General features: G+C 50.9%; 9 protein-coding genes across 9 annotated transcripts; 4 read left to right on the top strand and 5 right to left on the bottom strand.

Annotated features, from left to right (window-relative positions):
• Window positions 1-170: 170 nt before the first annotated feature.
• On the bottom strand, window positions 171-703 carry ASPGLDRAFT_168049 (cytochrome b-c1 complex subunit 9; the record flags this gene model as incomplete). The annotated part of the gene is made up of 5 exons (XM_022542659.1): window positions 626-703; window positions 534-553; window positions 404-469; window positions 289-337; window positions 171-236 (listed from the first exon to the last, which is right to left on the bottom strand). Exons 1-5 carry the CDS (start codon window positions 632-634, stop codon window positions 171-173), a joined length of 210 nt encoding a protein of 69 aa, XP_022402798.1. The 5' UTR covers window positions 635-703.
• Window positions 704-835: 132 nt separating this feature from the next.
• ASPGLDRAFT_45130 (putative RNA binding protein Pym) lies at window positions 836-2,093 on the top strand. Its single transcript, XM_022546170.1, has one exon. The coding sequence runs from the start codon at window positions 902-904 to the stop codon at window positions 1,628-1,630; it is 729 nt and encodes a 242-aa protein (XP_022402797.1). The 5' UTR covers window positions 836-901; the 3' UTR covers window positions 1,631-2,093.
• A 21-nt stretch (window positions 2,094-2,114) lies between these two features.
• hem14 (oxygen-dependent protoporphyrinogen oxidase) lies at window positions 2,115-4,001 on the bottom strand (the record flags this gene model as incomplete). The annotated part of the gene is made up of 3 exons (XM_022548875.1): window positions 2,115-2,882; window positions 2,928-3,611; window positions 3,672-4,001. 3 exons carry the CDS (start codon window positions 3,999-4,001, stop codon window positions 2,115-2,117), a joined length of 1,782 nt encoding a protein of 593 aa, XP_022402796.1.
• A 409-nt stretch (window positions 4,002-4,410) lies between these two features.
• On the bottom strand, window positions 4,411-5,921 carry ASPGLDRAFT_33999 (mRNA-binding protein NAB2; the record flags this gene model as incomplete). Its single annotated transcript, XM_022544382.1, has 2 exons — window positions 4,411-5,458; window positions 5,515-5,921. The coding sequence occupies 2 exons, from the start codon at window positions 5,919-5,921 to the stop codon at window positions 4,411-4,413; spliced, it is 1,455 nt and encodes a 484-aa protein (XP_022402795.1).
• An 815-nt stretch (window positions 5,922-6,736) lies between these two features.
• Window positions 6,737-8,873, top strand: ASPGLDRAFT_1319408 (cytochrome P450). Its single transcript, XM_022541085.1, has 4 exons — window positions 6,737-6,879; window positions 6,937-7,108; window positions 7,159-7,732; window positions 7,785-8,873. Exons 2-4 carry the CDS (start codon window positions 6,949-6,951, stop codon window positions 8,671-8,673), a joined length of 1,623 nt encoding a protein of 540 aa, XP_022402794.1. The 5' UTR covers window positions 6,737-6,879; window positions 6,937-6,948; the 3' UTR covers window positions 8,674-8,873.
• A 38-nt stretch (window positions 8,874-8,911) lies between these two features.
• ASPGLDRAFT_65259 (phosphoglycerate mutase family protein) lies at window positions 8,912-9,870 on the bottom strand (the record flags this gene model as incomplete). The annotated part of the gene is made up of 4 exons (XM_022548874.1): window positions 8,912-8,972; window positions 9,029-9,271; window positions 9,342-9,620; window positions 9,683-9,870. The coding sequence occupies 4 exons, from the start codon at window positions 9,868-9,870 to the stop codon at window positions 8,912-8,914; spliced, it is 771 nt and encodes a 256-aa protein (XP_022402793.1).
• A 1,063-nt stretch (window positions 9,871-10,933) lies between these two features.
• ASPGLDRAFT_65258 (glycoside hydrolase family 16 protein) lies at window positions 10,934-12,240 on the bottom strand (the record flags this gene model as incomplete). Its single annotated transcript, XM_022548873.1, has 4 exons — window positions 10,934-11,001; window positions 11,067-11,465; window positions 11,528-12,082; window positions 12,144-12,240. 4 exons carry the CDS (start codon window positions 12,238-12,240, stop codon window positions 10,934-10,936), a joined length of 1,119 nt encoding a protein of 372 aa, XP_022402792.1.
• Window positions 12,241-15,217: 2,977 nt separating this feature from the next.
• Window positions 15,218-21,844, top strand: acyA (adenylate cyclase acyA; the record flags this gene model as incomplete). Its single annotated transcript, XM_022543373.1, has 4 exons — window positions 15,218-15,399; window positions 15,597-16,329; window positions 16,419-21,536; window positions 21,599-21,844. 4 exons carry the CDS (start codon window positions 15,218-15,220, stop codon window positions 21,842-21,844), a joined length of 6,279 nt encoding a protein of 2,092 aa, XP_022402791.1.
• Window positions 21,845-22,591: 747 nt separating this feature from the next.
• Window positions 22,592-25,185, top strand: ASPGLDRAFT_45123 (putative sister chromatid separation protein (Src1)). Its single transcript, XM_022546168.1, has 2 exons — window positions 22,592-24,312; window positions 24,443-25,185. Exons 1-2 carry the CDS (start codon window positions 22,730-22,732, stop codon window positions 25,050-25,052), a joined length of 2,193 nt encoding a protein of 730 aa, XP_022402790.1. The 5' UTR covers window positions 22,592-22,729; the 3' UTR covers window positions 25,053-25,185.
• The last annotated feature ends 1,399 nt before the right edge of the window (window positions 25,186-26,584 follow it).

Here is a 26,584-nt window from a genome sequence, read left to right as displayed (position 1 = left end):
AAATATAATCTATTTCATTGTACAGTCCAGTTCTAGATAACCATAATTCCCGGCATTCCTCCCCGGGCACTAGAGTAGCATAGTGGTAACTATAACATCACAGAATTGCGCAGCTGCTTATAGGTATCCATGCTTTTATTCGGTGTCCTCCATGCTATCAACGCGCTCGTTTACTCGTCGTCCTCATCCTCTTCCGCCTTGTTAAGGTACATAGGCTTGATGTCCTTCCATTGCCGCTATGAACCGTCAGCATCCGAAAGTTCCAAGAATTGTAGGAGGGAAACATACGCCGCGGTTGACGGTGTCCCAGATCTTGTTCGAGGCCGAGTCAAAGGCACTATTGGTCATTCGCATTAGCGATCACTGTACTTGTAGCGATCGGTTGAAGGGCAGGAGAGCGTACATCTCGAATGCGAAAGCACCAGAGAAGATGCCGGCCATGAAGACGGCGTTTCTGCGGATGATGGATCTATAGCACAGGGCCAGTTAGCTCTTGCACTGCTTTGTCCGAACAGTATTATCGGGAGACATGCTGGTAAATGACTTCAGCGATCTGCTACCGGGTAGAACCCCCTCAATTAGCCATTGAACCGTGACAAACATAGAAAGCAGAGACAATACTCACTCCGGCCATGGTGAACGATGAGAGTCCGCAGACAAAACCCGAGAGAGCAGCAAAAGGGAGAGTAAGAAGCGAGGTCGTGGTGGTTTGTCAAGGGTACGTCCAGCGAAGTTTCACGCCCGGGAGTCGGCGAGGGAAAATCAGCGGCGCTTTGATTGGCTGTCCGCGACAGAGCCGCCTGACCGGATTTCCGCAGCACACTCTTCTCTCTCTAGTACCTACATAATACGGAGAAGGATTCAATTCTTCTACAGTGAACTACGACTCTTACCACGCACAATGGCGGATTCCTCGCAGCTCACCAAGTCCGGAATAGCGACAGACGCCACAACCGGCGAACGATTCATCCCCTCCTCCGTCCGCGCAGATGGCACCAGACGCCGCGAAATCCGAGTCCGACCGGGCTATAAACCCCCCGAGGACGTCGAATTATATAGGAACAAGGCCGCCTTGGCATGGAAGAACCGTGGTCAGGGTGGAGTGCCGGGTGCTGAGGGAGTGAAGAACGACACCCTCGACTCCAGTGCTAAAAGCGAAAGCAATACGAATCTTACGAGTGCTGCAAGCAACAAGAACGCGAAACGCAGAGAGGCGAAGAAGAAGGCCAAGGCTACGGAAGGTGAATCTGGTGGTGATGGTAGGAGGAACATCGCTGAGATCGACAACTGGCGCTCTTTCGCTGCGGGCAATGGCGGTGACAAGAAAAAGACTGAGGATGGTGCTCAGAAGACCGCTGAAAAGACCACTGAGAAGACCACTGAAGAAGCACCTGTGGACCTAGAAGCCGAGAACGAGAAAAAGGCACGGAATCTGAAGAAGAAATTGAGACAGGCACGCGATCTGCGGGAGAAGAAGCAGCAAGGCGAATCCTTGCTTCCGGAGCAGTTGGATAAAATCATCAAGATCAACGAACTAGTGCGTCAGCTGGATTCGCTTGGTCTCGACTCGAATGGTGATAAGAAGGGCTCGGATGGAGAAGGAGAAAAGAAGGAGAAGGAGAGTGCTTAAAGATGGGGCATGGTTTCTGCTCATCCGAGCGTTGACAACTACGAAAACGAACCACATCTCGCCCAGGACTCTTGCCTCTTCCTCGCGCCACTATAACACGGTCGACTCCGTGTGGAATGGGCCATACTTGTTCAGCACCAAGATTGTGCTAGCATATGTCCGTTCTGTGCGTGCGAAACATACATGGACTCGTCCATTGCTCTCTGGCAAGGCGGATCTTGGAACATCCATCTCATACGTATCAGATGCGATCTGAAGTGATGTGAAATGAACAATAACATCTACACTTGCAGGCGTGCTTCTAAGCAGTCATGCAAAAGATATCTACCACGAGTCCAGGATAGTTCACGAAATTCATCTTTTGGCTATGATAGCCATCGCACTTTTGCATCGTATCTAACTATGTACACTTATTATACAATCATTGTTCATCATCTTTTTTTTTTTTTTTTTTTTTTTTTTTAAAAAAAAAAAAAAAAAAGCGTTACTGCTCCGATAGAGGAACATCAACCCACTGAACCGGAGCCATCGGCAATCCACCCTCCAACACCCACTCCTCAGAATCAAACCCGGGATGGTTCATCTCAAGATCCAACTTCTTTGCCCCAACACCCAACGTCGCAGCTATATACGCCTGTCTGACACAGTCCGTGATTCCAACACCGCCATACCAGGATCCCGCCAGGGTAAGCCGTTTGTTGAAGTCATCGCGGACAGACCGTGAAAGCTCCTGCATGCGCGATACGTGGCCCACGGTGTATTGGGGGATGGCGTTGCGCTGCAGTTTGCTGCGGGCTAGGGTTGGTTTGTCTGTGATGTTAAGGTGTCGTTCGAGGAGAGAGCGGGCCATTTTTACGGCTGTGTCGTGATCCGGATAGTCGGATTCTAACCAGTCGTCCCACCAGTGGCCACCGAACATTACCGTTAGTTTGGTGCCCGGGGCGGTGTCCTGGCCGACGCTGGAGTCAGAGCCGAAGATCACGCCTAATGCTCGCTCTGGGTTCTGGTCGAAGGGAATCGATCGAGGGATGAGGTAGCCGAAACCGGTGACGGGGAGGAGGTCTGGGTTTGGGTAGTATAGGTTGACAACCATGACTGTAGTTGCATAGTTGTGCTGGTTGAGACAATTGATTGTACTTTGCGGGGATTTTTGGTCTTTCTGTGTAGTTCGGCTAAGTTGTTGAGCTAGGATTGGAGCTGGGTTTGTAGCAATGACCCGGTTGTGAGTTTGAGATTGCTCTCCATAGTCGACCTGTACTTGTTAGCCTAGAAGTGATAGCTTGAAAGAGCCACTTACAATCAAGTCAGACGTCTCCGGATTCTGACTGATAGCTCTAACATCAGCATTAGTGATAACCTCCACCTTCTCATCCCTATCCAAAGCCGCAGCCAGAGCATCCGACAGCTGCCCAACCCCATTCTTAAAAGTCAATGCACTAGACCTCGCAACCAACGTCTTCAGCATCTTCCAATACTCGATGTTCTTCAATGGGCCCGCATTCCTCCGAGCCAAAGAGTCATCCACGCGCACAATCGCTCTTCCTGAACTTTTGATGTTCAACAGGGACCCGATCACACCCCGGTCCGGAGTCTCAAACGTCCGGATCTGTCCCAGAAGAGCCTGCGCACTCAGCTTATCAATGTCGCCCGCGTAGATACCATGCATGATCGCAGATACAAGGTTATCGGCGACATCTGGGTGGAGTCTGCGAGCGACGAACTCCGCGACGGACTCGTCTGCAGGGCCCGGGATGAGGTCCAGTTTCAATGGTTCTGTGACGACGCCTTTTATGAGGTTCTTGAATACCGGTTCGGACAGCACGCTGCCCAGGATCGAGACCGCATTCTGTATAACCCCCGCTTCCGGATCGGGGCCTGGCATGCGGACGAGGTGATCGGGGTAGTAGATGTAGCGATTGCGAGCCGCGGGGGTATCCTTCTTCGTGAAAAGGACTTCATCATGAAGGTCCATGTCAAGAATCTATCCCATAAACAAAAATCATCAGTAAAGCGCCAACAATCACTCCGCATTCCCACTCACCAGATCAATCAACGGAAGACAAGCAGGTGCCGCAGTCCTCAAGGTCCGCGGGCCATATTCAAAAACGACACCTCCCCCGTCCACGGGAATCCTCTCAGACAGCATCCAACCACCCAGCCGTCCGGACTTCTCATACAGCGTCACCTTCGAGCATTCCGGGTCCTGCGACAATCGAGCGGCTGCCGTGAGGCCGGTGATGCCGCCGCCTATGACTGCCGCGTTATAGTTCTTGGTTTCGGTGTGCAGGGAGTGTCTTTGGCCATTGCGGAAGAAGGACGATTGCGTCCGGAGTCCTCTCAATGCGCGGCTAGGGACACATGGTAACCGCATCTCAGCAAAGTGAAAGAAGTGTGTTGGTTGCGAGAAGATGGCCGAGAACTGCGATCCGGAGTTGGAGATGTCATAAATTACGGTATGGTATGGAAACCTCATGATCATCCAGTATGCCCTACAAGTACTCTGTACATCATGGATAAAAGTGATGAAGGCGAAAAGCATGCTGCTATCATGCGTTTAATATTCAGACTCTATTTACATATATTGATCGTTTCCATTTATCGAGATCCAAAATCAAATAACGCCCCTCTCCTGCCCAAAGCAAATGAACCGAATTAATACATGAAATTATGAAATCTTCTCAAGCATCGTTCTTCTAACTCCCAAATAGAACCGTGATGAGCAATCGCCCATTGAAAGAAATGAGGACATAAACCAAGAAAAGAAAAGATATTTACGGGTATCACGTCACAATCTCCTGAGAAGAACCCTCGTTGCCAGCACCGGGCTTGATCAGTTCTTCCTCTTCTTCATTCTCGTCGGCAACAAATTTCCTCTCGCTGACATGGGATTTCTCCTGACCGTCGGCCGACCAGACCTTGTCGCCGAATGAACCTCGCTGGCCATCGGCATGCTTGTACGGGCAGGTAGGGTTAAGACAAGGGTTGAACTTGCACGCCGTTTGGAGATGCGTAAATTCACAGCCTTCGGCTGTGCAGTCGGCGCCGTTGCGGCAGAGAGGCATAGACGGGTGCTTGAAGTGGCAGTTGGGGTTTGCGCAGTTGGGAAAGAATTTGCACATCGCCTCTGCCTGGTGTGCAGACTTGACTGCGGGCGAAGGATGACGGGCAGTGCATTTCCGGTTCTTGCACGCTGCTCCATACGTACAGTGATCTGCCGGGTCAATCGGGGCACCCTGCGGAGCCGCGGGGGACTGGTGCGCATAGGGGCAGTCTGGCCGAGTGCATCGCAGGTTGAAGCGGCAAGGAGAGTTGGTATTGTTCTCGTCATGCTGTTCTCCCTCCTTGGGCTGATCGGTCATATCCATGTCGTCGCCGCCGCCGGTGTTTCGCTGCTGTCCCTGGTTTCCAAAGGGACGTGGCCCCTGACGCTCAACGCGATCGAACAACGAGCGTCCCTGCTGAGGACCGTTCTGCTGGAAAGCCGGGTTGATCGCGGGGGGCATGAATCCGGGCATAATCTGAGCCATCATCCTCGCCTGTTCTTCCAGTAAAGACATGAGGTGCATCTGATCTTGCGAGTTCATGTTCACCATCTGGTTGCCCTGCATGCCCATTCCACCCATCTGCCGTCCACCATGCATCCGGCCGCCATTCTGGAAACGGTTACCCCTCTGGTCACGGTGAGAGTTTATCCGCCCAGCGCCCGGTTGGCCACGAATGCGATGTAAAGACGAGTCTGCGGTACGGTCCATCGTTCTGTTTATTTGGTTAAGCATCCCTCCTCTCCGTCCTCCTCGGCCATTCCGCATTGCCTTTGGCCCGGTCGGACTATTGACACAATTGTTAGCTCAGGATTCCAAACAATGATTCGCAATACGACTTACATTTGATCATTCATCGACACATCTCCCATCTCCACATTCTGCCCGCCACCATCACCCCAAGGCTGAGGAGCACCCGACTCTTGCTCAACAGTCGGAATAACATGAGTATCGCCCGACGGCGCGCCCCCACCGTTGATCTGCCTGCTCAAAACATCGACCTGCTCAAACAACCATCTCGAAAAGTCCAGCGCCTGTGTATCCCCTTCGCCAAGTCCCAACAAGTCATTGGAAAGTTCTCCGGCGATCTGTTCCTGGGTCTTCCCGTTGACCAGCATCAGAATCACATATTCGGTCAAGGCTGAATCGTCGCCCCCTTCGGAACTCCAGCCCATTTCGACCAGCTTGGGCTGGATAACATGGCCCAGGGCCTCCGCGAGAGGAGTACCGACAGCCACCGCAGTAGTCATTGTCGAAGATATCGTAGGGCTGAGAAAATAGAGGTTTCGAAACAAACGGAGCGTTTGACTCGTCCCACGCCACCTGTCGACCGATGCGAGCAGATAGGTTTTAATTCTCCGGTAGAAGCAATAGGTTGGAATGGCGGGGTTTAACGGCACGAAGGAGGAATTAGGTGGTGAAAGAGGAAAAGATGGTTCTTTTCTTGGTCCCTTTGGGCGATGATGAAACTGAGCGCTGAAGAACGCCAAGAAGTGACTGATCACGTGGTGTGGCTAATGAGTGGCAGCAGAATGTCATGCAAATGATGCAAACATCACCTCTTCAGGCAGAAGTCCTCAAAGTCACAAAGTGCACGAGTAGAATTCAGTCGATAGATAATCGTATTTTAATGTCTGTAAATCGCTATAAATTGTTATGTTAAGGCAAAAGTACATTGCTACTGGTATACGTTGGAGGAAGCATGGGACAATATTATCCTTTTCAAGTATATACGAGCACAAAGTAACAGCATCTTGCCATCTTCCGTAGTGTCCAGCAACAGCCTCCATAGCGCGCACCCCATGATCGAGCTTGACAAAACGAGGGAATGATGCAGCAATAATATAGCCATAGCCACGCCAAACCACCGCCAAACCAGAGCCCAGAACGCAAAAGCACCTGCAAATCATGGCCTAGACACAACAATACCCACCCACCCACACCAGCCCCGGAAAGAACAATAACAATGTGATGAATCTCACTGGCAAACGCCGGAACAATCACACCAAATCAGAAGTCAATACTCTAGACTAGTCTTGGATTGTCGACCTTGGAACTGAGGGGTTCTGCTCCGCCGAGGGAGAAACAAACATGCGCATCGTCTCGCATCACAACTGGCATAAAGAAAGACGCGCCCCTGGACCGGTCTTATTTTGAATGAATTTTATTTTTAATCTTGCATAGCGGTGTCTGTGTTGCATTTGTTCTGTATGTCCACTGTATGGATGCTCTGACAGTGTTGATTGTTGCTGATGGTCCATGCAGACTCACGCCAACATGCTCGAGAATATCCTGCATGATTTGACGCCTGGAACGGCTTCACTCTGGCTCATAGGACTCTTCTTTCTCGCCTGTCTGCTTCGCAAAGCACAGGTCTCTGCTGAGATTGCGCGCATAGGAACCAGAGCTCCCCAGATCCCGTTTCGCATTCCATACGGTATGCCCGGCGATCCATCTCTTCAACAGAAAAGTGCTAACGCGCACCAGCAATCGACTTCATTGTCAGATCTAGCAAAGCAAACAAAGCCTACAAGGATGTCGAATACTGGAGCAACGCGATCAAAATCGCCAACGAAGCGTACCAAGTCGACCACGCGCAAACCGCCGAGATAGACGCAGGTATCTCGAATCGGATAGTCATAACGACAGACCCGGAGAACATCAAGGCCATGCTGACCCTCCAATTCGGGGACTTTGGCAAGGGCGAGTCGTTCCATGAAGAGTGGAGAGAGTTCCTGGGGGATAGTATCTTCGTTACTGATGGGGACATGTGGTCACGCTCGAGACAGCTTATTCGACCCATGTTCACGAGGGACCGGATTGTCGATACGGAGATCTTTGAAAAACATGTCCAGCATCTTATCCCGTTGCTGGCTGGGGGTGGTGCGCCGGGGGCTAGTAAGGTCGTTGATGTTGCCCAGCTGTTCTATCGATACACCCTGGATGCAGCGACGGATTACCTCCTAGGCCATGGCACAGAAAGCCTTCAGAACCCGCAAGTCGCCTTTGCAGAAGCGTTTCGATATGTGCAGCGCCGTCAAGCCCAACTGTTTCGACTGGGGTGAGCCTCTGCCAAAAGTAGTCCGAATAAGTCATCCTAACAAACGCTGCAGCTCCTTCAACTTCATCCTCTCGCGCAAAGAATTCCGCGAACAACTCAAGATCATGGACGAATTCATCCAGCCCTACATCACCCACGCCCTGTCCCTCTCCACCGCCGAACTCGACCAGAAGCTCTCGACGAAAGAAACCTTCCTCCACGCCCTCGCCCGCTTCACCCGCGAACCCCGCGTCCTGCGCGACCAACTCGTCGCCGTCCTCCTCGCCGGCCGCGACACAACCGCCGGCACACTATCCTTCATCCTCTTCGAACTAGGCCGCAACCCGCACATCGTCCACAGACTGCGCGAGGAGATCGGGTCGCGCCTGGGCCTAGGCGCTAGCGGACGAAAACCCTCATACGCAGACTTAAAGGAGATGAAGTTCCTAAACGCTGTAATCAACGAGACAATGCGCTTCTACCCCGTCGTGCCCTTCAACGTCCGCTACTCCCTCCGCGACACGGCTCTTCCGCGCGGCGGTGGGAAGGACGGCCTCGCCCCTGTTGGCATCCGCGCCGGCACGCGTGTCGTCTACTCAACGCTCATCATGCAGCGTGATCCGCGGCACTACGATCCGCCCGGTTCACCCAACTATTTCGATCCTGATAAATGGATTCCCGAGCGGTGGGTGTCTGGGTGGCAGCCTAAGCCGTGGTATTTCATACCGTTCAATGGCGGGCCGCGGATTTGTATTGGACAGCAGTTTGCGACGATTGAGATGGGGTATACGCTTGTGAGGATTCTGCAGGCGTTTGAGAGGATTCAGGCGATGCCGGTTAGTGGGGGGGACAGGGTGGAGGATCCGTTGTTGGAGTTTGAGGTTACGCTTAGTCCCGGGTCGGAGATGAATTGTGTTTTTGTGACGGATGGGGAGGAGGATCTTTTGGAGAAGGATGGTTGATGTTGATCGTTTCGTCCTATATATGAGATATATGAGTTGGATATGTTACACCAACACGTGATGGTACGACACATTATTATAGCTGCATATATATTTCCATTACAAGGGTAAATGATAGCATCGTGGCCATTTTCGATCTTTAATTACTACAAGCTCAATGCTAATAGGACGGATAATGAGCCCTAATTGACTGGTCTAAATCTGTCTTGCCTATCAGTCTCCATCTCCTAGAAGCACCCTATCTCATCATCCTCCGTCCCAATGAAATAGCAGGTCTATCCAAGTCATCATTCTCAAATCTACCACGAGTCAGCACATCAAGTTTCCTGGCCCAATAATGTGGAAAAAGACATACGACAAAACAGCCACACTCGACGGCTCCATCAACAATCTTATACCATGATCCAACGGCTTACCCGCCCATCGCAACGCCAGCGCAGCCAAAATGTGCCCATGACCAACACAGACAATATCACGGGCCGATCGCGTCGCGTGGGCAATTTGCCGTCCGCCGGGCCATTCGGTCACGTTCTTCTCGATGCTCTGACGGATCTCTGCTATGAGTTCGTCTAGGCGGGCTGAGACTTGTTCGGGGGTCCTATGTGTTCGTATATTATATTAGCATGGTGTGAAAAGAACGAGGGAGAATGGGATAGATGGTGACTAACTCTCCTCCCGGGCAGCCATCTCTCCAGATAACCCAGTCCAGACCCCCAGGTTGACGCGCAGAGATCTCTGTCAGTGATAGTCCTTCGTACTCCCCGTAATTCCATTCATTAAGCCACGACGTAACCTGGATCATAGACTCTGAGGAGTTGCCTTGAGATCCCGTCAACGGGCTAACTGTCTTGCTTTGATCATTCCGGTCGAGGAAGCTTTGTTGACTTTGGACGCCCAGCTCAAGGATCTCGACAGTCCGTCTGGTTCGTTTCTGTGGGCAGGTGTAGCTAGAAAGAAAACCCAATTCAATTAGCAACGGTTCCCAACAGGCAGAGCTAGGAACACTTGCATCCTGACCACGTTCTCTGGGTCGATCAGTTTGTTTCTTCCTATGTAGCAATCTCGAGTCTCTTCAACCTGGCCCTCGCCTTCTCTGGACATGGGCACATCAGTGAAGCTCGTGTGCTTGCCGCCAACAGACAAAGCTGTTTCACCATGACGGATCAGGAAGACTCGAGCTGATATGTTATGGACCATGGTGATTAATGACAATGAGGAAGAGACGTGCGCTTGTGAGAGAATCCCCGGAGTGGTAAAAGGAGAAAATCCTGAATGTAGAACTCAGTCCTAAGATAATTTAAACTCGACTCACAATGTCTCTTGGTTCAGGAATATTACTGGGCAATTACTAGGAGTGAAACCTCATGCTGAGGTCAATGTCCTGGAACGCGATTCCCGATAATCAACCACCTACACGGGATGCAGTTCCTGCCAGACGGTGCCATACAGCAATTATGACGTTTTTGGCTTGAATTCCTTGGGGTTCGATAAAGGTGAATCAAAATGGATGAAACTGACGCCGGAGTAAAAGACAGGCAATAAATTGGAGAAGGCAACAGGGTTCACTAGTCCCAAGTGATCGGGTCGTCTACTCTTTCCAGGTAATGCCACAGTCGAAGTACTTCAGGATATCAGGATTATCATTAATAAAGAGAGTCGTAATCTATACAGCATACACTTTTCTCGCTTTGCAGGGGAAGAAGGAAAACCACGGGGAAAACGCCAATAATACAGGAAAACACAAATACAATGCCCCCAAAACAAATGCTACCCATAATGAATATAAACCGTAAAAGAACAACAAAAACACATGACATAATCCTCGTTAATAGTCATTCCGTCGTTTTTCAATCATGAACTCATGTCCGGGTTGTCGTTATGGAGAGCTCAGAACATCGCAAGTGCATTACCAAATAGCGCGCAGACAACACCAAGAGCAGAAATCCTGACCGTATGACTCGAAGCACCAATAGTGGGAGCGACATGCACAGGTCCAGTATATGATGGGTGGCCATGGTCCGGGTGTTCGTTGCTGTCATTAGCCGTTGCGGTTGCTTTAGACTTGGGCGTATTAGATGAAGACGAAGAGGTAAGAGAGATCGAGTGACTAGTCATAGGGCGAGAACTGATAGGACTTGCGGAGCCGGTAGAGATAATAAAGCTGATAGGGCTGGTAGAACCGATAGTGCCGATCGAACTGGTCGAACTGGTCGAACTGGTAGTGCTGGAAGCCGCCGATGACACGCTGCTCGATTGTGTCTCAGTACCAGAGGGGGAAAACGGCACCCGCGAGGAGAGCGGCGAAGCAGAGGTAGATCGGACCAAAGACTAGCAATCATTGTTAGCTAAATCTGACACGTTCAGGAAAACGCAGGGACTGGGGGAGTGCTCACTCACAGAAGACGCGCTGGGCGGCTGGACAGATCCGGATCCTGAGAAGGTCCAACCGCTAGGCAGCGACGTCGATTCCGAGGTCGAAGAAACCAGGGTGGTCGGGGTAGGAACCCAAGGCCAGATGCTCGGAGTCACAAAGCTCGACGTTTCACGGTGCGTTCCACTCCAGGGAATAGGGATGTTTTCGACAGTTGAAGTCACGGGGGGAGCTGCCACGGTGGACTGAGGCGCGGCACTGTTGCCCTCGACCTGGCCTCCTTCGGCGACAATGGACTGCCACGAGCCGCTCTTGTCACCGTAAGCGTACGAGCTTCCGGTGGAATAGTCGGTCACCTTGAGTGACTTGAGGTACATGGTGTAAGGACCAGCGCTATAGTCCGTCTCACCGCCGGCCCATTCTGTAAAGTCATGGCAGTTAGACAAAGGTTTATGGATACAACAAAAGCAAGGGTGAACTCACGAATCGTGCCGTCAGCGTTGTTAGGGTCACCGCCAGCCCAGACTCCGATCTTGACCATCATGGGCGACTGAGGGTACTGGTCGTCGGGAGAATCGTCCGGAGTAAGAGAACGAACAGTCTGACCATCGATCTGCCAGATGATCTGCTTACTCGTCCAGTCGATGGTGTAGGTGTGAAATTCGTCGTGGTTGTTCCGGTTGTCGTGGGTGGCTCCACGGTTGTAGGCACCGGTGTTTCCCTTGCCAAAATAGTTGGTCTGCACATAGAGATCGTTGACTCCAAGCCATTCCCAGTCAATCTCGTCCAAGTCGTCTGATTGCAAAACGGCACTGCTGACAATGCCCGTTCCGGGAGCAGTCTTGATCACGGCTTCAACCCGACCAAACATAATGTACCACTTGGACTGGATCAATGGAGCGTCACCCTGCTTGGCCACAGTAAAGCCAGCACCATTGGAGTCGTAGTTGGGCGTACCCACGTCGGCGAATTCGTCAGAGTGGCCGTCGGTGAAATCGAAGGTAGCGGACCGTCCCAACGCTGGCTTGGGGGGGCAAGCTAAGAGACAGTTTGGTTAGCAGATAATCGTTTAGCCACTTTCTTTGGACGGGAGACTCACTCTTCTCGAGTGGATTGCAGTCAGTAAATGTCTGAGCAGCAACCCCTGCGGAGTAGGAGAGAATGCTGATGGTCACACCAACGAGAGGGAGCCTCATGATGGCAGTGACCTAGTGACTCGGGTATGCGGTTGAAATGAGAGATGCAAGACTCGAGAGTCAAAAGACACTAGAGTAGAGGATATGCTATTTGCAGATGCAAGATGCAGGAACAGATGGAAAATCGGTGGTTGGAGGGAGAGATGGGAGGGAGGAAGAAGGACGATGGAGGAAGAGAAGAGGAGGAAAAGCTTTTAACGACAGGCGCAGAGGTCTGAACTGACAGCAGGGAAAGGAAGGCACGTCCAGCTGTAGCCACAAAGAGAAGGCGCTGGTCTGACTCGATCCTTCCCGGGGCCATCACCAGCCTCCCCAATTTCCTGATACGGTCAACAGTTGTGCCTTCCCGTTGCGGTAATTTTCTGGTGGGTCACAGCTCCTGTGGGACTACCGAGAACCAATGACAGTCACAATACTAATCCTTGATCAGATTTTTTATTGGTCATGACAATAAGCTACGCCAGATCTGGTCTAGTTCTATGTCACGTGAGAGAATCAAGATGTGCATAGTACTCCTTATCACTGCTAGTAGCCTGTACTATGTATGTACAGAGTACTCCGTAGCTATGGAGATATTTATTTTCCAGGATTTATTAGGAAGGGGTGACGGGGTGACACCCTGTCCCAGGTGGTCTTGAACGTGGTTTCTGTACGAGTAACATATTGTGCATCGACTTGGTTTCAAGAAGAAAAGGACCAAGTGGAACAGTGTATCCATTCTCGTTCTCTATAGGCTTCTATAGGCTTGAATGTTGATACTTGCTGGGCCTTTGCATTTACTTCTATACTCTGTCGGTCGGTCACTGAGACTAGTTTCTCGTCACCGCCACGGCCCATTCCCAGCCTCCTCTTTTATTGGATTTTTTATAGCACAGATCTTAGTTCCACTACGGAGTACTCCGTATTTCGTATTGCACTCGGAACATATATAAGCCTCTTCTCTCGTGCAGGTTATCGCAGACATTGGTGGAAGAGAAAGAGATCAATAACCTTTTACGCCATTTTGATCGCCCATTTCAGATTGCTCCACTCCGGCGTTGACATTTATTTCGTACAAGTTGAAGATACGGGGTACCTCAGCACACCTACACACGAAGTAGTAACTATATATCGAATAACGAGCTGAAGACAATGCACCATTGTCATCTGTACAACCACCGGTTGGTTACATCCGGTCAGCCACGTGCAAAAGGGATATCTCATCTGGATACGGTCGTGATATCATGACTCGGGCGGTTCCGCGGTTGGCGGCGGACAAACGGCGATTGGATCTGTGTTCATACCCAGATAACACGGTGATTATTGTAGAATGAGTGGACTGGGAGTATCATCTGCGTCATGGATCACCGTCCTTTGCAATAATAATAACAATGCTCTAAACGCCACTATTGGGAGGTTCATCTTCCGGCGTGTTTCATCTGCCTCGATCATCGTCTCAAACAACCTCCGGCCGTGAAAAAGAAAAAGTCTCGGATCTGTATCACATGGGAGGGACCTCTTTCAATCATCCAATTTCGTACCCCATACAGAGAAACTCGTACCCCGTACGGAGTACTGTATATGATACCGTCTATGCACGCATCCCACCATGTTCGACCAGTCAATCCGGTCAGAGAAGAGGGGAAGACGTTAATGAGGTGCGGGATGAAGGACGGGCCAACTGTCAGCTAGCCTCGAGGATCGTATCAGGTGGAATTGGCATTGTCTGTGCCTCTGCCGTTAAAGAAGCCGTAGCACGAGTACTCCGTAGTAGCTATAGCAATAGGAGAAAGCACAGACAGCGTCACGGATCATTATATCAACCCTCGGGCAGGAGGAATATATACAGAGTACATACTACTTATACGGAGTAGTATGCAATGAGTTCTGTTCTTTGCAATTATCAGCTAGATCATCTCGAATCCTTTTTCAATAGTTTGCACTTAACGGAGAATGTACGGAGTAATTACACACAGAGACGTAGAGTACTGAGGCTGACTCCACTACCCAATCTGGTAATCCTCTCTTGCGGCTCCGTCTCTTGTCTCTCTCCTCACCCTCCAATCTCCCTCACACACACACATCTTCTCTCTCTCTCCCCCTCTCTCTCGCTTGTCTCGCTTGTCTCGGTTAATCAATACTCATTCTCCTATCTTGATTATTATCCATCACCTTTTCTCTTCTTCTCCTTTCAGCAAGAACATCCCTCCCTCTTCAGCTCTTCTTCCCCTGTTGTCTTCGTTCGCCTCCTTCCCCTCCATTCAGCAGGTCTCTGCCCACAATGTGCGATGACGTTTCCTGAATGTTTTGTACCTCCCCCCTCCGCCAGAACTGAGAGAGACAAAAGAGAAAGAGATAGACAGAAACAGCTTTATTAAAGCCCGTTTTACGGCTTGTCTCCCTCTACCCGTCGCGCCCGAACGCTAAGCCCCGTGCCTTCCAATAATATTCGCCCTTGTGCATACTACGCTACGGAGTACTTTTAGTACCATCACTACGGAGTACTACTACCACCACTTACTTCCACCACTATTACCGCTATACCTAATATATATTCGCTACGACGTTTGATCATCACAGCACACTTTTCACGAATTCCATGATCTATCCTCATTCTTACCGTACCTTGTCTCGATAGTGTGCTGAACTCGGAAACTCGACTGGACCTCCTTTCACCTTGAACGTGGCATCCTTTCCCCTCCTCGCCTTCCATTCCTCTTCTATTATCAGCAATACACGTCCTTCCCGCTCAGATCTATCACAAAACTTCCTTCCAGCTTCATTCCTTCCCCATAAAAGGGCCGAATTCGATTCCGCGATCTCCCCGCCTCCAACGCGAACACGAAGCAGCATCAAAGAAGCAAAATCAGATCGCCCCTCGACGTGTCATTTGTCGGCGTCATTGATGGTGGATTGAGATAGGTTTCCGTGATTACTGTGACAGCCGGTTGCCAGTTGATTGCGCCGTGGAGGAAACCGACAAGGGGTCTTCGGAAGCATGGCTTCACAGGGGCGCCAGCCTTTCGAGAGTAGAAATGGCTCTACAGGTTCAGATACCGGTAGCTGGGCTTCCAGGGATACCGTTAGAGATAACCAGAACAACTATCGCTCAAATACGGATCCTTCCACGTCGAACGGTCGCAACGCGTCTTCGTTTCCTGGAAATGCGAAAATGGATAAGTACGGACTTTACCTTTTTTTGCCCCTCTCCCTTGCCCTGCTTGTATTCTTGATGCTTGGAGCATCGTATGAACTTATTCCCTGGCTTGTCTACCATCGTGATTGCTTGCCTCTGCTTTATTTGATACGTAAAAAGCTACAATTGGCTTGCACCAAATGGTACTGGATCTTTCTGGGCAAGTGCTAACTGATACCAGTTCTAATGCGCAAGGTCGCCCACTCAACCTCGGCGTTCCGCCCGAGTTTTATACATCCATGTTCTCCTTGGGATCTTCAGATAACCCCGCAGAGCAACGGAAACCGCCTACGTTTGGGAGTCATAGAAAAGCATTGGCCGTGTTGGGATCGGACGACCCTGGCCCTCCCCCGTCTTCCAGCTCCGGCTCACGACCGCCCTCTTTGAACCCGAATAATCAGACGGACTACTTTAACCAGGAGCCGGTCTCTCCATGGTCTTCGTCCCCAAAAATGGGGCCCACCGATGGTCCTGGGACGTTCTACAACGATCTCTCCGAACAGGAGGCGTCACCCTCCTCTACCACTTTCCGGACAGGTCCAGGCCGGCCCTTCGGGGGTGATTCATTCGAGCTGGATTACGGTAGGGATCACCGGAGACCTTCTGCAGCTAGTGCTACCACGATCAGCAGCCAGGGGTCCAAGTCGAGCGGCAGTAAGTTTCGAAAAAAACTACAGGGCTTCTTTGGTGATGAATATCTTGGGTCGCGTGATCAAAAACCGGAATCGGACGAAACCAGTCTCTACGGCAAAAATACCAGACTTGGGCCCCTTGACCAAGCAAGAGCGCGTGAGCGAGCAAACTCGGATGGATCCCGACACATCTCTGATACCAATAATCCGTCGCGGCCATTGACGCCCCTCCCAGCTCTTCCTTCCAGTGATATTACTCCCTGGGATTATCAGAATTTGGGCGTAAGTGCTTGGCAATCGATCTTTTTTTTCCCCCCCTTCTCCCCCCTCCCTTATTATTTGCACTTTGTCTAACCGGATGTATTTGTCAGGATATTCCACAGTATGGAGATGCACCTGTACGTGACACTCCTATCATTGCAGATCGTAATCGTCGCGGAGCGCAAAGAGATCCAGCTCGGAGACCCTTCCCTACGCATCGCCACACCCGCAGCAAGGAAGAAAAGCCCACATCAGCTGGCGACCTTTCCGGATATCCGGCTCGCCCGGCAACTGGACAGGACGATTCTTCTATTGGGCTCCGCCCCTTTGCAGAAGGTGGCATGTCCTCTGCCATGAACTCAACCACTACCCTCGGCGGCCGTCCTGCCAGCCCGACGCCTAGCGTTCAAAGCACCCATTCACGTGAGCAAGGTCAGAACTCCCCCGGTGCACCCTCTGGTACCAAGCGGTCCCTGCTGGGTAAAATTCGGTTTCCCAAAGGGCATGGTCCTCTCAAACATCTTCCGGGTTCCTCCAAGGCGGTCCAAGATCAGTCGAAATCGTCGAAATCGGCGCGCCGTGACCAATCCCCTGTTAGACGCGGGAGACAAGGAAGTCTTGAGGATGCTAAAGGTTCCAAGCTTCGTAGCCGTCGCAATGAGCCAGGAAATGCGGACGAACCAGGTGTCTGGCCTCTCGATACGGACCTCAATCATATGGAGGGAATTGTGGCGACTCAAGGAGGTCAAAGTCGAGGATTTGATGAGACGGCTGCGCAGCCGGATGATAGGAAAGGGCCGATGCCCCCAGGAAATTGGGATGCCCCTGAGAGTTGGCAGGTGAAAAAGCACAACGAAGATCTCTCTGCGCGGCTGCCAAAGATAGCCAACGAAGCAGCGCGCACCGCTTCCGATGGAAGCGGCAGACCGTATTTCCTTCGCGTTTTTCGGATTGACTTAACCTTTGCTACCCTGTCAGCCGGTCTGGATTCAACTGTTGCGGACATCCTTCTGATGCTGGGCCGCAAATCATTTCTTCAAGATCACCTGAACAATTATGAGATTGTGATGCGGAAACATGATCTCTCCAGGCAGTTGGGTCATACTGAACGGCCAATTCGCATGCAAAAGCGGATGCTTGAGCAGGTGGGCTACATGGAGAAAGACCGTATCGAGGATATCGGGCGTGAAGATCACAGCTATATCTGTCGCTTTATATTCCTTCCCACCAAATTGAGCGGCTATAGTAGTCTCGAAGATGATCCAGGATTCAACAAGATGCAGAAATTCAGCCATGTCGACCTGCAGGGCCGCAGTCTCGTCACCATTCCGATTACCCTATACAAAAAGGCCTCTGAAATCATCACGTTGAACCTCTCGAGAAATCTATCTTTGGATGTCCCCAAGGACTTTATTCAAAGTTGTGTCAACCTACGAGAAATCAAATTCATGGGAAATGAGGCGTTGCGTCTTCCAACGAGTTTCAGTTTGGCGAGTCGATTGACTTACTTGGACGTGTCGAACAACTGCCTAGAGGAACTGAGCCATGCTAATCTTGACCGGTTGCACGGTCTTGTCAGCATCAAACTGTCCAATAACAAGTTGACAGAGTTGCCTAGCTACTTTGGAAACTTCCCATCCTTGCGCAGTTTGAACATATCCTCCAACAGCTTCCAGGAGTTTCCCAGTTTCCTCTGCAACCTGAAGAGCCTGGTCAATCTCGACATTAGTTTCAATAACATCGCCAGTATCCCCAACATTGGCAAACTGCGTACGCTGGAACGACTTTGGATGACAAACAACATGCTCAGTGGGCCTCTCGATGAGACATTCAAGGATCTGGAGAATCTAAGAGAGATCGATGCGCGCTTCAATGCGATTAATAACATTGACAATCTTTCGCTTCTTCCGTGCCTCGAGCAGCTGTTTGCCGGTCACAATGCGGTTTCAAGATTCAGAGGATCGTTTCCCAAACTGCGTTCCTTGTTCTTGGACCATTGCCCGATGACTCAATTCGATATTGATGCGCCTATGCCGACACTGACGACACTCAACATAGCATCCGCTAAGCTTGTTCAATTCCGGGATTCATTATTTGACAATGTGCCAAGTCTGACGAAACTGGTTCTGGATAAAAACCACTTTGTCTCCATGCCATCGAATATTGGCAAGCTCCGTCGGTTAGAGCATTTTAGCATGATCAAGAACCCGCTTGCTGCGCTGCCGGTGACTATAGGCTGCCTTACGGAGCTCAAATATCTCAACCTCAGGGAATGCAATCTCAGCAGGCTGCCCCGGGAGCTCTGGCATTGTGCCAAACTGGAAACTCTCAATGTATCGTCGAATGTGCTGGAAACTTTCCCGAAGCATGGTAGCTCTCCGCCACAGTTTCCTGGTGAACCTGCTGCTACGCCTGGAACCACGGCGGAAACCCGAAACTATGAAGAACTGGGAACGGTTGAAGAAAATGAAGAGCGCAGACCCAGTCAGACATCTGGTGCCGCGAGTTCAGGGGGCTCACCTGCCAGTGGTTATCGGAAGCCATCTGTCGCATCATCGTCAGGCCAAGGGGCAAGGAAAGTGTCGACGGCCCGGTCCGCTGCCGATGGCAGTGCGTTTTCGCGGAAAGATTCTAATTTCTCACAACATGTAGCGACCACATTTGCCGGGTCTCTCAGGCATCTATATCTGGCGGATAACCGGCTGGAGGATGATATTTTCCGCGAATTGTCGCTGATTCCCGAATTGCGTGTGGTCAACATCTCCTATAATGAATTGACCGAATTGCCCCAGGGGTTACTCAAACGCTGGCCGTTGATCACAGAACTGTACCTTTCGGGCAATGAATTGACCTCGCTCCCGTCGGATGACCTGGAGGAAGGGAGTAACTTGAAGATACTCCATATCAATGCAAATCGATTCCAGGTGCTCCCCGCCGAACTTTGCAAAGTCAGCAAGCTCGCGAGTCTTGATGTCGGCAGCAATGCCTTGAAGTACAACGTGTCCAACTGGCCCTATGACTGGAATTGGAACTGGAATCGAAACCTCAGGTATCTCAATTTCTCCGGCAACAAGCGACTTGAGATCAAGCCGAATATCGCTTCATTGGGACCCCCGGCTGCCAATGCCACCGATTTAACCGACTTCAATTCGCTTACCCATCTTCGCGTCTTGGGTCTGATGGATGTCACCCTCACCACACCCACCATCCCAGAGGAGAATGAAGATCGTCGTGTAAGAACCTCGGCGTCATTGGCCGGTTCGCTTGCCTATGGTATGGCCGACACACTGGGTAAAACTGAACATCTTTCCATCATTGATATGATGGTCCCGCGTCTTAAACCGGATAATGTGGAAACGTTGGTTGGCATGTTTGACGGCCAAATCCAATCAACCGGCGGCTCCAAGATTGCCAAATTTCTCCATGAAAACTTCACGTCAACATTCTCTACCCAACTGAGAAAGATGAGGACTGGGGAGAAAGAAACCCCGCTAGATGCTTTGAGGCGCACATTTTTGGCGCTGAACAAGGATATGGCTGTCGCAGCTTATAAGTCTCTGGATGACCATGCCATTCGGCAATACCGTCGGGGTACGCCTACGACCAAGCTTCTCAACCAAGACGACATTCAAGCTGGCGGTGTGGCAACCGTTATGTATTTGAACAACATGGACCTGTATGTTGCAAACGTTGGAGACGCCCAGGCGATTCTTGTCAAGTCAGATGGCTCCATGAGATATTTGACGCGCACACATGATCCCGCCGAAGCACAGGAAAGGGCGAGGATTCGTGCTGCCGGAGGATTTGTTTCTCGCAATGGCCGGCTTAATGACACGCTTCCAGTGTCAAGAGCATTTGGTTATTTCCAGCTGATGCCTGCGGTAATTGCGGCTCCATACACCCAGCATGTCACTTTGACAGAACAGGACGAGATGATCATATTAGCCTCGAAGGAATTGTGGGACTATGTCACGCCCGATGTAGTTGTCGATGTTACCAGGGCGGAGCGAAGTGACCTGATGGTCGCTGCTCAGAAGATCCGGGACCTAGCTATCACCTTTGGGGCTAGCAACAAACTGATGGTGATGATCCTCGGAGTTAGCGATCTGAAGAAACGGGAGCGGTACAAGTTCAGAGGCTTCTCTATGGGGCCATCCTCCTTCCCCGAAGAGCAAATCATCCCGAGCACAAAGCGGACCAAGAAACCACGCGATATGCCAGGTGATTCTAGGCTTGCCCGCTTTGACTACGTGGACGCCCCTACCGGTGAACTGGCCATTATATTTACGGATATCAAGAAGTCCACCGGTCTCTGGGAAACTTGTCCGGATGCGATGCGCTCGGCGATTCAAATCCATAACGACATCCTGCGAAGACAGCTCGGGATCATCGGTGGCTATGAGGTCAAAACCGAAGGTGACGCCTTCATGGTGGCCTTTGCCACCACAACTGCCGCTTTGCTCTGGTGTTTCAATTGTCAAAATCAACTACTAGAGGCGGAATGGCCCACCGAAATCATGGAGCAACCCCAATGCCAAGTGCAGTATGACACGGAGAACAATATCATCTTCCGTGGATTATCTGTTCGAATGGGTATTCACTGGGGAGAGCCCGTCTCCGAGAAGGATCCTGTCACGAATCGGATGGACTATTTCGGTCCTATGGTGAACCGTGCATCCCGTATCTCGGCCGTGGCTGATGGAGGCCAAATCTTTGTATCATCAGACTTCATGGGCGATATCCAGCGTAACCTGGAAGTATTTGCAGACAGTGAGCGGGCTGCTTCGACCGGCTCCGAGGAGAACTATGCCATGGATAACCTTGGGTATAGTATCCGTCGCGAGTTGCAACAGCTCAATAGCCAGGGATTTGTGATCAAAGACCAGGGTGAACAGAAACTGAAAGGCCTAGAGAATCCGGAGCCACTCTATCTGATCTACCCTCACGCGCTCTCTGGACGACTGACCTCATTGGAAGAGCAGGCAGCCAAAGAAAGGGCCCCGACCACCATCAGCAAGCATTCGCAGCTGGAGATCCAGACCGATCTTATTTGGCAACTCTGGGAAATCACCCTCCGATTGGAACGACTGTGTGGTGCTTTGGAAAGCCAAGACACGCGGCTCAAGGAGCCAAACTCGGCGCTATACAATGTGGTTAAAAACCATGGAGGCGAGCTTGCTGACTCGGCCGTTGTTGGCTTGATTGAGCACCAGGTGGTCCGTATCGAGGTAAGTTATAATCTCTGTTTGACAGTCCTCTCTTAAGGCCCTGCGTTTCTAACACTCTCCAGGTCGCGATCAACACACTTGCGATGCGACATATTATGCAACCCTTCAAGCCTGGCGACCGGCTGGAAGACCATGCTACGCCAATTAGTGAGGTGATGCAGCAATTGCAAACGCAACTTGCGGAATACCAGGCCCTCAAAGAGCAACTAGCTACCGGTGCTGTTGGCATGGCCGGCAGAGACGAAGATTCCAGCAACGAGGATGGCTCAAGTTCCGGCTCATCATCATACTTTCAACTTGCTCCGTGATCGAAGGTGAATCTACCGTGGAATCCCATCTTCACTACCTCTCTCCCGATGTACATCCCCTCCATCTTCTTGAACCGTTGTTTTTCTCGCTTACTTTCTTTCATTGTCTTCTTTTGACCATTTATCTATTGTTATTATTATTATTATTTTTTTTTTTTTTTGCCCTCGTTCTTCTTGGTTACTCCAGTTGTGTGGCGTCTCGAGGGATTGTGGAGCGTTTTCAGGAGCATGGATAGGAGCTTTGATGGATTTTGATTGTTTTATATTTGACCTGCATGACTTGTATTTAGTTTGCCTCCGTCCAGGATGCGCTCATGTTCTTCTAGCATCTCGAGGATCTTGCATAAATGGGAGTTATTTACTGCGGACAGAGCATCCAGTAATTGTGGCTGTATAATATGCTGTGGCGTCTATGTGTGGCGCATTATGTCACGTGCCTCTACATGATGCTGAGATTTGTTTATTGTGATTCTGGCATCTTTCAAGTCGCTTCCCTCTCTCTTTTGTCTTCCCCTCCACCCATCCATCTACGTTCATCTACAAATTTTGAAGTATTTCTCAGTTTAAATAGAAAAGAACCTGGCCTGCTTTTTCCAAGCGAGGAAATTCGCAGAGCCGCAACGTTCCGGTTCGTTCTTCCTCCACAGGCCCCGCTTATGCTGTTGCCCTGGATACCAGCTCAACGTGTTCTTGCGTCCAGAATAGACAGGTTTATTGTCGAAACAACATTTTTTTTCCCTCTGGCGATACCATTTCGGAATCGGATCCGCGACGTTCTGGATATCAGACCGCGGCAAGCTTGCGTCTCGAGAGCGCTTCTGCAGTGATTGCATCACTTTTCTTCCCCTCTTTCTGTTTCGTTGGTGGATATCGACATAACCCACCATGGCAGACTCTATGGATTACCTCTCCCCAGATTTCGATCTCAATACCTTGACCGTTCCCCGTCTTCGAGCGATCCTTGTCAATCACGATGTCTCCTACCCGGCCTCAGCGAAGAAGTCGCAGCTTATCCGCATCCTGGAGGACGAGGTCCTGCCCCAGGCGAAGAAACTGATTCGAGATCGCGAACGGGTGAAGAGGACAAGTGATGGAATAACGGATATGGGAAGTCGAGCGTCGTCTGTCGCTAGTTCGTTCGATGGCTATCAGGACTATCACGAGGGTGCGGATAGGGATTCCATGCCCCCTCCACCTACGCCTTCGAGTGTGTCGACGACCGGTGCGCGACGGGCCCGGTCGACGCGCGGTACGAGAGCATCTACGGCAGATATGGATGATCAAAATATTCCAGCTACACCGGCGACTGCTTCGAGGCGGTCTGTAGCACGATCCCAGAGTAGAACTTCTCATCGCACGGACAGAAACGATGAGGGTGCTGCGACACCGGTCGCCAGGAAGGGTGTGGCCACTCCCCGACAGTCTACTGTTAAGAAGCTACGGAGAAGTGAAATGACCCCCTCGACCGAACCAGAACTCCCTATGCCCCGTCAGCCGTCTATAAAGCCCGAGCCAGTCGATCATGGCGTTTTCACATATGATAACCCGTTCCAGAGTGGAAGCTCTCCTGCTACTTGGGAGCAGCAGAAACTACGAAGTGCGAGTCGGAAGAGTAAGTCTCGATTGTCGGAAAGTCCTTCCAAGGATGGTCTACGTGCACGTAAATCAGAGACGCCCATCAAACAGGAAGACGAGTCTTTTGCTTCTACGAGGTCACCATTCAAATTCTCGGCTCCTTATTTGGAGCCATACCAGGAGGAACCTGAAGAGGAGGGTTACAATGATGAGAGCGACTATGATGCGGGTGAGGAGTTCACACCTGAGGAGCAACTGGCGTTAGAGCACGAGCAGGCAGATCGAATGTACGCTGCCCCTGCCCAACCCAGTCGTCGGGCACGCAAACAAAGCAAGGCGAGCAAGACTGCCCCATGGGTGGTCATCTTATCCCTTCTCGGTGGCTTTGCTGGTTGGTGGCGTAAGGAGAAGGTCGAGATCGGTTTCTGCGGAATCGGCAAACCTACATGGTCATTGGCAGAGACTAAAGTACCTGAATGGGCCAACGTTCTCGAGCCACAGTGTGAGCCGTGCCCGCCACATGCTTTCTGTTACCCCAACTTTGAGGCCCGCTGCGAGCATGACTTCATTCTCACATCCCATCCTTTGTCTCTGGGCGGACTTATCCCTCTTCCCTCGACATGCGAGCCCGACAGTGAGAAAGCCCGCCGTGTAAAGGCCGTTGCGGACAAGGCAGTAGAAGAACTTCGTGATCGACGGGCCAAGTGGGAATGTGGTGAATTGTCGGCGGATGGGAAAGAAGCAAGGTCTCCGGAAATCAACGAGCACGATCTGAAGCGGGAGATTGGAAACAGGCGACGCAAGGGCATGAGTGATACCGAATTCGACGACCTGTGGTTGGGAGCTCTGGGCGAAGTCATTGGGAAAGAGGAGGTCGTGGCCAAAACTCAACAGTAAGTCTTCCTTTCTTTCATCTCCGTTCGATTCACTCTCTGGGACTCGGATGTTGTCAGCACCGCAAATCTCTTTTCTTTTTCTCAGTTCTGACATATGGAACTAACAGAGGCGACAACGCAATGACAGACCCTCCGGTGCTCTCGCCCTCTCCTCTACAGCCTTCACACGTCTCCCCCTCACATGCGCCTTCCGCCGTCACCTCCGACTCTCTCTCCTCGCTTATCGACTCCCTCTTTCAATTCTGATTCTCTGCGTTGGCGTCTTTGTCTACATACGTTCTCGGATACTTGCTCGCCGCTCGGACATGGCTCGGGTGCCCGAGCTCGTTGCCACGACCTTGGATCGGTTGGCAACGCAGGCAGCTTTGCATTCTCGCGGCGCAGCTCGTGAACCGTATATCCCTATTGGACAACTGCGAGACGACGTGTTGCGATCAGAACTGCAAGGACGCAGGCGGGAGGACCTCTGGCGGCGCGTCCGCGATGTGGTGGAGGGAAATGCCAATATCCGAGCTGCAGTTCGAGAGGGTCGTGGCGGCGATGTGGCGCGTGTGTGGGAATGGATAGGAGGGATCAGCAGCGTCTCAGACCGTCGAGAGAGCAACAAACAGTCCCCTGTGTCACCGGACAGTGGCGATATTAATAACGAGGGGCAGAATTATCAGCACCAGACAGAACAACAGGCTTCTGGTGTTGGTGCATCGCGCGCTTGGAACGAGGGAAGGCCTATTTACTAAGTGGATTTTTTTTCCGGCGGCGTTCGTTGGGTGAGGGGTTCGGCTAATTTGGTTTCCTATTTCTTTTCTTGTATCTATTTAGCAAAGATTATTATCCATTGGAATTGGGACAAGTACTCTGTAGTATTCGGTCTGATCGATCATCTGCAAGTTTGGCTTGGCCATGACAGGATCTCCAGCGCCACGTACGAATATATACTTGTACTTGTACATATAGTTATAGTAGTAGTATTTGCGGTAGTACATACCCTGCGAGGAAAGACTCGTGCATAGGGGGACTGAGTTTCCTGAATCCCCTATGGCTCGAGGTGTTGGAATATGCTGTTTCCGTACTCTGTACCGTGCAGTAGTAAGTATGTATTAACTAGTACATACGGAGTACGTGTGCGTTAGGAAACCCAGAGTAGCTCCACAGTGGTGAGTCTGACGGGGACTGATTCCAAGTAACCCATACGGGACTCATGGGACTTGTCTCCGTAGCGCCTGATTGGCTGGGGTAGGCAGCCGAGAGTTGCTACTTTGTAGGTCGCAATACATACAAAGTAGTGAGGATCGGATTTTGTGAATCATTGATTGGCACGGTTGGGGCCAACATTGTTCATGGGATTGAATTTGTAGGGTCATTGGTACTCTGATATAACTATCTACTTGTACGGAGTGTCTGCAAACGGAAAATCAGTGATGATCAATCAGTAAAAGGGACAACGGGGGCAACCCCTCCAGAGCCCTACCAGTGGGAGCGGGAACTGAAGCGAAAGACAACCAGGAATTTGCCACAGTGGATAATGCACGGCCCATTAGTACAAGTACATATTGTGAGATTACCAATGTCCCCAACACACACACATCCACACGCACACCCGGTCCACTGTGGAAAAGATAGCCGCTGGCAAATACGGAGTCGTAGTCATAAAAGCGGCAGAACGGCTTATGCACAGTTGGCCTATGAACTCATCCCACTGACAAGAGAAGATCTAAAGAAATTACTAGTACTACCTTGTACTATGTACAGTAGTGCTACACTTAACCTAATGATCCACACCCTTCGTTTCCCTTTTACAGTTCAACGTGCTGATATACTACAGGGCACATACCACTTTTAGCACTTCAGTCACTGAGTTTTAGCCTATTAAATTTGCAGGAACTATTTCCCGGCGCTAAACTCGTTTAAAAATGATGCAGGAATGCCAGACCGCGTTAGTTCCATCCTTTTTTTCGCCACACGGAGCCACACAGCGGTTGCATCGAATAATATCCATGGATCCAGGTTCAGGAATCTGTGGGTTGGAATCTGTCGTGCCAAAGTGTCACCACGTTTGCACGCCCTCCAGACACCTGACCCCCTCCCTACTTCCTCCCCGAAAGGAAGCTTCGGTGCAAAATGAGCTACCGGAGAAGAATCCCGAGCATGGTCGCCGAGCAAGAAAATCTTCGTTTGAATTTAAATAACTTACTGGGTGACGTGTATCATCCTTACGGAAGTGCGTGCTCACAGAAGCAAACGGACTATGCTTAAATCAATAGCAGTGCAG

The sequence above is a fragment of the Aspergillus glaucus genome (genome assembly GCF_001890805.1).
Source record: "Aspergillus glaucus CBS 516.65 unplaced genomic scaffold ASPGLscaffold_6, whole genome shotgun sequence".
Classification (NCBI taxonomy): Eukaryota; Fungi; Ascomycota; class Eurotiomycetes; order Eurotiales; family Aspergillaceae; genus Aspergillus; species Aspergillus glaucus.
This window is presented reverse-complemented; position numbering and strand designations above follow the sequence as displayed.

Bases quoted from the DNA above. Each gene is read 5' to 3' on its own strand.
- ASPGLDRAFT_45130 (XM_022546170.1), top strand. From the start codon at position 902: ATGGCGGATTCCTCGCAGCTCACCAAGTCCGGAATAGCGACAGACGCC.
- ASPGLDRAFT_1319408 (XM_022541085.1), top strand. From the start codon at position 6,949: ATGCTCGAGAATATCCTGCATGATTTGACGCCTGGAACGGCTTCACTC. The intron at 7,109-7,158 runs GTATGCCCGGCG...AACGCGCACCAG, and splicing joins CCCGTTTCGCATTCCATACG to CAATCGACTTCATTGTCAGA. The intron at 7,733-7,784 runs GTGAGCCTCTGC...CAAACGCTGCAG, and splicing joins GCCCAACTGTTTCGACTGGG to CTCCTTCAACTTCATCCTCT.
- ASPGLDRAFT_45123 (XM_022546168.1), top strand. From the start codon at position 22,730: ATGGCAGACTCTATGGATTACCTCTCCCCAGATTTCGATCTCAATACC. The intron at 24,313-24,442 runs GTAAGTCTTCCT...ACGCAATGACAG, and splicing joins GTCGTGGCCAAAACTCAACA to ACCCTCCGGTGCTCTCGCCC.